General features: G+C 40.0%; 1 protein-coding gene across 1 annotated transcript; it reads right to left on the reverse strand.

The window, feature by feature from the left end:
• Window positions 1–924: 924 nt before the first annotated feature.
• fads6 (fatty acid desaturase 6) lies at window positions 925–10,340 on the reverse strand. The gene is made up of 6 exons (XM_022742951.1): window positions 9,587–10,340; window positions 7,289–7,455; window positions 6,451–6,631; window positions 6,074–6,261; window positions 4,376–4,555; window positions 925–2,839 (listed from the first exon to the last, which is right to left on the reverse strand). The coding sequence occupies exons 1-6, from the start codon at window positions 9,843–9,845 to the stop codon at window positions 2,690–2,692; spliced, it is 1,125 nt and encodes a 374-aa protein (XP_022598672.1). The 5' UTR covers window positions 9,846–10,340; the 3' UTR covers window positions 925–2,689.
• Between the last annotated feature and the right edge of the window lie 2,108 nt (window positions 10,341–12,448).

Raw genomic sequence — 12,448 nt, forward strand, 5'->3', positions numbered from 1 at the left:
AGTGACCAGAGCCGGAGATCATCAGAGAATTACCCTGAGGGACTCTTTACTCTCATGTCTGTGTAAAAAAGTTCTAAGAAACATTTATCAAGTGGATCCTACTCACATCTACATGCAGCAGCAGCTGTCATGTGATCATGTGATTAATCACATGTGTGCTCAGCCAATTGGAGACTTGGATTTAACCTCCATCTGTCCTTTTGTTCTCTTATTTTTTAAATAATTCCTACTGTTTTGCTCTCTGTGCAACACTGTTGAGTTTTATGATTTTATTGATGTTTTATGCTTCAGTCAGTTTATTTATATCATCTTAATTATGTGTTTTTATTTGATTTTAGTCATCAACCAAATTATGTCACGATCTCATCTGTCTGTCAGACACCTTGTTGTTTTTAAATGTGCCCTATAGAAATAAACTGACTTGGATTTTTGCTGTGATTGTGTTCTGCAAATACCAGTATGATTTATTTAAGGATCATGTATTAGTGTGAAATCTTTAATAAAATTAATTAACAACAACAACAACTGGCTTCTAACCATAAAAACTGGGGTGAAATTATATATGAATGTCAGGGATTGTAAACAAAACTAATGACAGCTTTATTCTTGCTGTTTGGACCTGGGAGGAATGTAAAAAAGAAGGAAATGTCAATCAAAAGTGTGTCTAGAAAACAGCAGCTACAAAAAATACCCTATTCTGAATTGAACATATTATTCCAGGCTTTCTGTGGGATTCACTAAATTATATTTAAAACTTTCTAAGACTTGTTAATACTAGACAAAATGCAATTTTACGAACTCTACTGATTAAAGAATGATAGAGCAAAAATGTAATTATCAATTATTTATTAAGTGCATGAATTTATTGACATTTATATAATTTTTCTTTGCAGTAAATAATAATAATTCCTTGTGTTGTAATGAATGAGTTGACCTGACCTGGACCCAGATAAGTGGTAGAAAAATGATGGAGGGATTCACTGATTAAAACAAATTTTCAATACATTCTTATAATACTGAATTCAGTGCTTTTAATTCTTCTCAGTGTGTTGCAGTCATTATACAATATGTGGACAGGCTGCTCTCCAGAGACCTCTGAGTGCTTTCAAATTAAAGCTGCATTCACAAATGCATATTAAAAATTATATATAAAGAATGGACCTAACGACTGTGTGGTTCCTCTTGGCTCTGTTGTGGTTTTCCTTTTAGCATCTTTCTTTGTTTTGGTTTTTAAATCTGTTTCCAGACACAAGCAGGAAGTTAGAGACACAGTGAAGCATTCAGCCACTAAAAAAACAGATATTTCTCTCAGGAGTTGGTGGAAATCAAACCAGAGCTAAAAGCAGAGTGAATATTGAACTTACATTCATTGTGTGTCCAGAAACATGACAGTAAATGAGGATGATGTTGCTCTGCTGTTGCTAACCATTTAAATGTTGTGTTCACAGCTTGGTCTGCTGCCCCCAAGTGGCCAAACAAATCAATTAACACTTCACGATAGTATTTATTCTTATAGTTTATTATAGTTATTATTTATTACTTATAGTATATAAGTATTTTTATGTCAAAAAATCACTTTTATTCTGAAATGTGTGAGTAGGAGCATTTAAAGAAATTATGGATAGTTTTGTTTTAAGTGTATAAATAGACAATAATTTATTCAATCACAGATGTCAATCAAAGAACAACTTAAAGAGGCAGACGTTAGGATAATGGATTATTTGAGTTATAAAGGCAAGAAAACAACATGGATGATTTACAATTATTATCATATCAAAAAAAAAACACACTGAGACACGTCTATGTCCTCAAGTAGTGGATGGATGAGGACGAGCTTCTGAGGTGAGGACACAGCAAATTAAACACTTGCATTGATAAAAACAAAAACATCATCATTAAGTACAGGAGAGCAGGGGCCTGTCTCACTGATCAGGTGTCCGTTACCATGGCAACTAGGACAGAGCAGGATTTGTTCAGATTTGACAAATTATAAAAGATTTATTAAAGCTTATAAGATACTGTAAACGTATGGCAATTTATAGCATGTTTTGATTCTTTTTTTCTTTTTCTGTTGCTGGTTTTCTTCCATTGTGCTTAATGTCTGTAACTTTTACCTGAATGAATATTTGATTTCTTTTCTTACTGCTCCAGTGAATAAAGTTCCCAGTGGGGACAGGACGCCAGCAGCTGGACGGACAGAGAGGAGGGACAAATCTTCTCTGCAGCACAATGCACGCTGTATATTGTTAAAATAAAAACCCACTGCTCACTCTGCACTGATGTCTCATTAAATATGATCTCCTGAGTCTCTGTGAAACCTCTGTTATCCAGGACAGAGCCAAGATGGATTGAATTGGCTTCGTGAGACAGACCCCAGGTCAGTTTGTCTGTGACCTGTAAAGCAGAACTCATTAAACCTAACCAAGCTTTTGTTTGAATGACTTGTCTTTGTGCTATTTGTTCAGTTAATACAATCATTTTTAAAAAATCAATCATGACGACGTCATGTTAATTGAACATAAATCTTCACTGTGTCAGTGTCGTGTTGATTCAGACTCTGTCATGTACGTCAGAGGCAGGTCAAACCTGGACCAAGGAGGTCATAACATGGTGGCAGACATGTACTTAAAACACCGAAGCTTGTGCTTTTTGAGCAGCAGCAGTCACTAGTCTGAAGAGTTCATCGTCATCACTGCACGCCCACCAGCTCTGTGATCGGAGGAGCAAATACCATCAGCTCCTGGTATTTGTGGAAGAAGAGCTTGAGACGAGAGAGGTAGCTGTCCTCCTGGTATGGAAGCTGTTTTTCGGTCAGATACTTGGACACGACAGGCTTCACCTGGAGACAGGTGAGAGGCACAGGGACAGTTTCAATAATTGTTTGGGCTACAAAACATCAGAAACAGCGAAAAATGACCATCGAATATCTGAGATGTGTCTTGTTTCGTACAACCCATCCATCCATCCATTTTCTTCCGCTTATCCTCTAGTAGGGTCGCGGGGGGGGCTGGAGCCTATCCCAGCATCTTTTCGGGCAAGAGGCGGGGTGTTTCGTACAACCAACAATCCAAAATTCAAAGATATTTAAATTATTATGATATTTAGACAGAGAAAAGCAGCAAATTTCTACATTTAATGAGCTTTAATAAGAGAATGTTTGAAGGTTTTACTTTAAAAACGGCTCCAATGTTCATTAACTAACGGATTAAATGACTAATTATTGCAGCTCTTAATGTTTACTTGAATGGTATTGCGGTCTTAAATGGATAAAAACTGTAATAGGTTTATTTTAGATGACTTAAAGTGATACTCCAGAGATTTATTATTGCTCCTTCATAAAGATCTGTGGACTTGCAAGAGACAACTTTTAACAAATGGTAATTCTGGAAGCAGCAGAGGCTGAAACATCCTGACTCTTAGTCCCTAGTATGATTCCTACAATTCCCACAATGCACCTGGTAAATGCTCAGGCCTTTCAAATTCCACACCACCAATTTGTGACACAGGCTTTCTGTCATGACAACACCAGCATCATCTGTTTCTGTTTTAAATTTGTGTTTCCAAACTCAATAGCAGTAATAGCAGAGGGACTACAGTGGGGTGTGGATGTCAGTGAAACTATGTTGAGAGGAACTAAAAGTTAATCAGTAAACAAAGAAATGAAAGCACTATAAAATATTTGTGACAGGGTTATACTCCACAAGCAAACATGTGTTTTGCTCTTGACACAGTGTTAGTGTACTGGAGTCTTTGCGTTTGTCCAAAAACTGTTAGTTTGTGCAAAATTGAACTTGATATTTTCTATTTTCACAACAGTAATGACATATGATGAAAGGAAATTTGACAATGCCATATTCCATTAACATAAAATTGAACTTCTTGTTGTTGTTGTATTTCTGCAAGATAAATTGGTTTTCATGGGGAGCGGTGGCGTGACATTTTTCCTGCTGCCAGAAGGGGGCATGATAAAAAATTTTAAAAAGAGTCTGAGAACCACTGACTTAATTCAAGGTGAGATCATGTCCTAATCATTAGAATAAAACACTTAACATACCTACTTGATAATAATGATTACTAGTACAAAATGAAACTATATGTGTGTATCGTGTATAGTCTGTAATCACAACAACACTACAACACCAAGCTGTTTAGATGCACTTATAGGTTCAACACTTTCTCATAATGACCAAGAAAAAGCTGGTAATTACTGCTACTGTTACTAAGTTACTTTATTATATCATCTACAGGGAAATTATATTTTCATTATACACATAAAGCATGTATGTATATATATCAAAACTCTGTCATAAATGCTTGATAATTACTGCAACTACAAACTGATGCATGATTGGTGGTTGTGTGATTTGTTTCCTACCTTTAAACACATGTTATCAGACAGGAAGGGGAAGAGATGATGCTCCACATGGCAGTTGATAAGCGAGTGTCCAAAGATCCAGTCCAGCACAGGGTTGCGGGGCAGGTTCAGGACGCCGTGGGTCATCTGGTAGATCCTCTTTGGTCGGCAGGTCGGGGAGAACATGGGGAGGCCAATGTGCTGCGGATGACACACAGTCTGGGTTTGAGAAAATAGTCTCAACATAAGGTCCATTTAGCCACTGTTCTGGAGCTTTTGACTGTATCACACAACCTTCCTCAGCAGATGATGAGGTTTTAAAATTAAATTTCAACTCAAAATCAGTAAATAATGAGAGAGAAACACTCAGTAAAGCTGTAGACTCAGACTCTCAGCAGATGAGTTTATATCAACCAATTATTTTCAATTTGCACCAATAAGAAAAACCTTAGGATCAGGTGATAATCAATACTTTAAGACCCCTAACATTTCCATTGATGTGACTGAAGCGATGCAAGGATCTGGGGCTTACTTGTTTTGCCCAGTTAGGAAATCAAGAACCAGGTCAATCAAACTGGATTTCACTTCCCTGGATCTCAATGTTTATTTGGCCTCATTCATAAAAGAACTCAGGCGCACACACTGTTTTCAACTGAGACACCAGAGTCAACCAAAGCAAAGGTTATCCTTGGTTAGAAAACACAAAGGATCAGTAAGTTCAGAGGGAAGAAAGATAGGACAGCAGCCAACAACAGCACCGGCAGACAGGAGAGAACAGGTTCTCAGTTTCACCCCCAACTCCCCACAGAGAACAAACATTTTCCCCCTGTTAAACCCTCGACTTCACATCAGGAACCTGTGATTTCTAATCCACCTCCACACACTTTGATCAGAACAATGCACAATGAGCTGCAGGACTCGGGCTCCATGTGGGAAAATCATGCATGAATTGTTCCATTTTATCCCTTCAGTTCAGTGACCGGTCCGATCTATGAGAAACACAATGCTGCATTCAACCCCATTTTCTGCACAGGCCTTATCTAACAGGAGTTGCTCTCACAAGGAATGTTAAAAATTCAAAATAAGTACGTAGTGCATTCCAACTGCAGAGTATGTGAATTTTTTGTATGCGAAAAATGCCTGGATGTTCATCAGATTAGCAAGAATTTCTGCACTTGCGCCCTCAGCTTATTGGACATACTCAGCTGCCCCGGGGCTAGCTGGTTAGCATGCTGACTTCAGTAGAAGAAAAGACGTGGTAGACAAAGGAGTTAACACTGGTGTTTGTTTCCACCTCTGGAGACAGATGTTGGTGAGTAAAAAAACAGTTTGATGCTGAACTCACAACGTTTCTTCTAGATCGGTTACAGCTGTTAATGCTAACGTTAGCTGTGTAGCAATAGCTAAACTCAAATAGCTCCTTTAATAGAGTGTCATATAAACAGTCCTATAAGCGAAATTGACAACAGTTTTTAGTCTGCTTTAAAAATCCCAGTAGTCATTGCTGTCACTGCCAGTTGGTGCGAAATGCATTCTGGGATACTGGCTGTATACTTTAGTGTGAACATTCAGTTTTTAGTAGGTAGCATGTAGCGCATACTCATTGAGTATGTAATAGGCAGAATGTTAGTGGGTGGATCTGAACATGGACTTAGTCTGGTTTAAGGAACATGTACCGAGCATGTACAGTACACTGGACCTGCTGCAGGTGTTCCTCACCTGGAAAATGTTGACATGGATGTACGGCACAGAGAACATCGCTCTGCAGATGAGCATACAGAGCAACGTTCTGAGGGGGGACGTGAACCCGGAGACGTGGATCAGCAGCCAGTACTGTGAGTACAGGCCCAGCGCAACCATCAGGATGGTCCTGACGATGTGGGCCAGAGAGTGTCCTTTGAGGTGAGCTGCAAAAGCAGAGAATGAGACACCATCACACCTGTGAGAATGACCTGACACCTGAGTGACGGAGATGAGGTAACACAGGAACCTGAGAACCTGAGGTCAGAGATCTGTCTCAACATTATGCGGATAGTCACATTGGCTGTAGAAATATTTGAGTAAACACCTAAACTATCTGCTTTGGCGCCTCTTACCGAGTGCAACAAGAGGAGTGATGATGGGCACGGCCAGGGGGGCTAAGAACAGGTAGACAGAGCGAGGCAGGAAGGGGGCCTTCCATACGCTGGAGTCACCCAGTCCAATGACATTAGTATGAGCATGATGCATCTTAATGTGTCCCTGCACGCCGGCTCGCGCTGAGAACGAACCACAGATCTGAGCGGATGGAGGACACACACACACACACACACACACACACACACACACACACAGATAGATGGGCATGAGTATGAAAAACATCACTGATGCCACGCATTAAAACAATCAATGAAAAATGACCAAGCAGGAAACTCAATACTGATATTGACGGACTTCATCCCAGTTTGATGGTTTTTTTCCATTTGCTTTAAAAGCAGCTAATAACAGGCTGAAGGTCATGGCGCCTTCTTGTTTACCTAAGGAGCCACAGAGCCTTCAGTCAACATCTGCATCCCAATTCACAGGTTCAAAAGTTCACTGAATTGATCATTCTGGTCTTGACGTGATAAAAGGTTATTACACACACATTTAATATCCTGATTTGCGGGATGAGTGTTCACTCCTGTAAATATTGCTCTTTCCAAGGTCATAAATGAGCTGGTAGTAAATGACTTTGTTATTTTATTTAGTTTTCACCTTTATTTACTCATTTCCTGTTTACACTTGCAGATGTATACAACTGGAGACTGAGCATCTCCACTGAAACAGCTGGGAGGAGCTTGGCATTTTGGGAAATACACTTATTTACTTACTTGTTGAGAGTTAGATTGATACCAGTCTCATCTATTCATCTATCTTTGATGACAGCCTTCAGTTTATTTCTGAACATCTCACCTCGATGAAGAAGACGGCCCAGACCTTCCCCCAGGCCTGGGACTCGCTCAGCGCCCCGTGGCTGGCCAGATGCGTTCCTTTGATGGTGATGACACCGTGAGCGACGCCCATCAGCAGCATCCCCGCCGAAAACCACAGGATCTGAGAGGAGGACAGCAGCAGGAAGGCTGCAAGACGGGGAATAATAATAGTGTTTGAGCTGTATCTAAAATCAAAAAGAGAAGATATTGATGTGTCGACCTTGGCAACAGGAGTCAGTTATCCATCCACTCCATTTGGTCATTTTTCATTTCTTTATGGTTGTTTTGTGTCTTTTAATGGTATTTTTTTGTCTCTGAAGTTATTTTGTGTCTTCTTGTGGTCACTTTCTGTCTCTTTGTAGATCTTTGTAGCGCTCTGTTTCTTCATAGTTTTTTTTTGTATCTCTTTGTTGTCATTTTGTCTTTCTTCATAGTCATTTTGGAACTTTGTGTCTTTTAACTGCGCTCTTTGACTTTCAAACAAGAAATATCAACATTTAATCAGGGGCTCTGGCCCGCAGGTCCCCTGACCTCCCTGGCCCCTGGGCCTGTGCCCTGTTGACCTGTTCAGTTATTCATTCATGCATCCAATGTGAAATATATCTGAACGTGGAAAAAAAGTGTTTAACCAACAGACCAAGTGACCGACTTTGCCACCAGTGACACTGCAGTGTGGCTAAACAGTCCTGTCTCTTATCTGTGAGCACCCACCCGGTCATCCCAGAACTGCAGTGTGACTTTGAACCGTGACGTGCAAAAAGATCAGATGAAAAACTGAAACTTTATCCCTCACTGGTGGTGCAGCTCCTGAGTCTGACGCCAGTTCAGCACGTTGTTCAGGAAAGTCTTCAGAAAATGCATTTGAAGTCTTAGGATTTTCTTGATCACTTTGTCCTGCATTCCAACTTTTATTATCTGATTCAATCCAATATTTATACTAACACCTTGACAATAAAGTAACCTCAGTCTCCTCACATTAAATAATTAATGAAATGCAGCATCAGCGGGGCTGTATTTAACTCTAATAACCCTGCTACACCCAGTGAAGCTTCTCTGGCTTCCGCAGCAGGCTTTAGGTGACATGTTTTCCTCCTAACCCAATAAAATGGTGCTAATATACTCCACCTCCTATTTCAAAGCAGCCTATTTCGAGGTGATAAGTCACAAGCTCGGTGATACACAATGACAGATGCCACCACAGCCTCAGTCTGCAAATAAATTCAACCCAGAAGTCAACATTTCTGCACCAGGAATAAAAATTTCGGGAGTCAATTAAAAAAGAGAAGCAGCTGCTGCGGCTCCAGCATTAAGAATGCAGTAGCAGGGAGTGTTAAGTGCAAACACATCAACAAGTCTGGATTACAAATCAAGCTTGAAGCAGGTGTCCTTGTGGTGCTGCTAAAAGTTGTCGCTCCCAATGATCGAGTGACACAAGGCACAGTGGACACCAGGCCTAATTGAGGTCAGTCGCCGACCACCAGTGACCCAGATACACGGGAACCATGGGATACCGTGAATGTGCAAACCAGTAGTGACAACAGTGTCGGGCTGGGGGGAGACGGTGAGAACGAGCTGCAGCTTGAGTTCATAGTTGGAAAGTTGTTAAGAGATAATTAGAGCTGAAGTGATCAGTCGATTTTATTTGTGACATTTATAAGGGATTTTTAAATGGATTATTCTAAACATAAGTTGATTAATTGAATAGTTTAGAGACAGAAGATTAACTGGCAACAATCAATAACATATATGTATATATTTTTTCTACTTGGCTCAAGCTTATTTTATGGTTTTCTTTGTCTTTTATGACAGTAAACTGAATATTTGGGGATTTTCTGACATAAGAGGAACTCTAGGCAGCTCATAATGGACATTTTCATAGACAAAATTATCTCTTTTGTGGAGAAAATCATCAGTAAAATAATCAATAATGAAAACAATCATTAGCTGGACTGTTAGTCAGACAAATATTGCAATTTTAAGACGTCACCCTGGGCTTGAAGGGATTGTAATGAGATATTTAATGTTACTTCCTGACAGTTTATAGACTTATTAGGCGGAAAAAAAAATAATGAATAGTGAAAAGGATCCTTAACTGCAGCCTTAGAACATGTTGTGTTCTTCAGTATCAATTTAGCACTTTAGAACCAGTATAATAGCTGTAATTTAAGTTGATTAACAGAAAAAAAAGTACGTTTGTTTAATTTTAATAACATTTGAGAGAGGGACAGACAGAGGTGACCCATGATCCCAGCAGCTGTGTGAAGTTGTGCAGTCTTACCGGGAGGCAGACAGAGGAATGCTGCTGCCAGGATGCTGCAATCGATCCCCCTCCTCTCCCACCAGCTGCTCTCTTTCACCATCTTCTGCACCATCCTCGTCAGCTCCATCATAAGCGTCTCTTTCTCCACCTCTTCCACACCTGGTCCTCCTGCGTTCTTCCTCCACTCTCCCTTCATGTCTTCTGAATCCCCCCTCCTCCTCTTGACTACTGTCTCATCCCCTGCTCCTTCCCTCCACTCCTCCGGTGCACGCTGCATGTCAGTTGCCTCTGCTGATGAACTGGCTCAAAACAAACAAACAAAAAAGTCACCATGCAGCTTGTGTCCTCCTGCAAGCAGCCAGTGCTAAACACTGCACAGTCCACAGGTCAAGGTTAGCATTGCGAAAGTCCTTATTGGCGTGAAGCATTGTCAGAGAAGCCCAGCCCCCTTCCTGCTACTTCAAGAGCCTCGTGGAACCTCCTTTCCTCTACCTCCTCCTCACCGCTCTTCCTCTCTTCTTTTCCCCCCTCTGTCAGCTGACTCCTGATGCAGTCTAGCAGCAGAGGAATTTATTGTCCCATGGCACGAAGATGTAAGGCTGCCATGTGACGTTATGGATCTAAAAATCCTCACAGAAGCAGACACACACAAAACTGCAGCTGCTCAGCTCGGACTCGACTTCTCCCTCCTCTCTTCTTGTCTCATACATTCTGCATGTCGTTCACCCCCACTTTGTGTCAGCTCCTCTCCCCCTCCCATCTCTGTAACCTTGGCAAATGTCCTGGGAAAGGAGGGAGAAAGGAGGCGGGCTGGGGGGGCTGAGAGAAGTGGATTAACAGTGGCTGTTTAGTTGTTTCTTTACTGGGGGAAAGGTTCAGAATGAAAAGGAGAAGATGCTGGAGTGCAGGAATGTGCCCTGATAGATGGGGTGTGTTTATATGTTGGCGCAGGTGAGAGTATATGTGAGTTGCGTGCATATATCTGGTGTCAGAGCTGCTTCTTTTTTTTCTGGACAGAGGCCAGTGTTCTGGGCTGGAGGCCATGCTGACTGCAGTGTGCTCTTTAAAAGATACGGTGTGTGTATTTTTTACTCCAAAGGACAACAGACACTGCGGAGAGGGGAACATATGAACACCAGGCAGTCTGACAGCTCGGCTTACATCCTCCCACACAAGCACTAATTGTCTGTCAGTGTCAGGCCTTATTGTCCAGAGAAGGACACATATTCAAGGCTGCAGAGGCATAGTGTGGAGCTGCAACAATTCTGATAATTGATTTAAGTCATTTCTTTAAGCAAAAATACCAAAATTGTTTTCAGGATTTTAAATAATTAAGATTTGATACTTTTCTTTGTATTATGTCATCCTAAACTGAATATATTTGGGTTCTGAACTCACATTTGAAGATGTCAGTTGGACAGAGGTAGAAGAAGATGTTGTGAAGATGATGTTTTACTTAAGTATCTTTAAGTAAAAGTTTTGACCTGCATTCAAAGTTTTTACTTTAGTGGAAGTTCAAAAGGTTAAAAATCCTCATTATCAGAAAGGCGAAGATGTTATAGTACTGGATTATAATTATTGATACATTAAAGTGTAATGGTGGAGCTAATTTTAATGACCTTAAATACTGGAAATTTCCCCTGGGATCAATAAGGATGCATCTTAGCTTATAATAATACATCGTAATCTATATGTTGATAATATTTAATAATATTAATCTAAATCTTCAAAGTAAATAAAGTTATCAAATAATGCAGTGGAGTAAAAAAAAAACAATGTATTTAGTTACTTTCAACCAATGGCCTTCATCCCTGACATTATAAACTAAATGATTTATAATGACAATGGTTGCAGCCCTACTGTAGTAGATATACTACATATAGACATGTGCCTTATTCAGTAAACACTGGTTGGTTGGTTCAAAATAAAATCACACACAAAACTATAATAATTTTCACTTTATTTTAATAAAAGATACTTATGTTTGTGGGTACATCTTCAGATGATTATTACAAAAACATAACATAAAAATGTACATTCATGCACAGCCATACTCTCCAGAGCACAGGCAGGGAGACCTTCAGTGAGACGGAATAGCAATCCGAGATAAGAGTGTTATCTAGCACACACTGACATAATCTCACAGTAACACCCCTTTGTTTTTACTATTGCAACAGAGTTTGCAGAGCAACAGTGGGTCAGGGGCTATTTTCACACATCATGAATGTATAGTCACCTTTGTGTATGTGCCATGGAGTAAAATAACATATTTAAAGTAAGAAAACTGTACAACAAAGACACAATAAATAACATGTTAAGAGGTTTAGGTACATTCACTAATATGTTAATTAATACGACCAAGTGTTACAGTAACAGTCGGGATAAATTTCACTGGATGAGAATAAATACAAACGCAATGTGTCTCCATCTGTCTGTATATGTGGCAAAGTTTAACCATAAAATGTTTATTACCTCCTATCTAAGCTTATATCAGTTGCCAAGAGTCCATGTTGTCTCCACTGACTGTACCAGGGAATAATAACATCACATGGAACCAGCATTAAATATGCATAACAACTTCACAGTGACCTCATCCTGTGAATAAAGAGTCAAACTAACATTACGTATGACTGTACTCCGATAAAAAATGTAATGAAATATTAAAACAGGTGTCATGCAACTAAAATGGCTTTTAAGCCTCTAGCTCTAAAACCTTGGTTTGTTATAGCACAAATATGCCACAAGATGGTGCTATTTAGCCAGTAAACAGGTATCTGGTTTTGTAGTGTCTCATATGGAAAAGGCTCCGCTGCACTCCCTCACAGGTGTTCTCAGGTATTCTGGCTGATTAGATCTCAGCTCAGGTTGAAGTTGGGTGGA

This window comes from Seriola dumerili, unplaced genomic scaffold (assembly GCF_002260705.1).
Source record: "Seriola dumerili isolate Sdu_G_001 unplaced genomic scaffold, Sdu_1.0 BDQW01000068.1, whole genome shotgun sequence".
In the NCBI taxonomy this organism is placed as follows: Eukaryota; Metazoa; Chordata; class Actinopteri; order Carangiformes; family Carangidae; genus Seriola; species Seriola dumerili.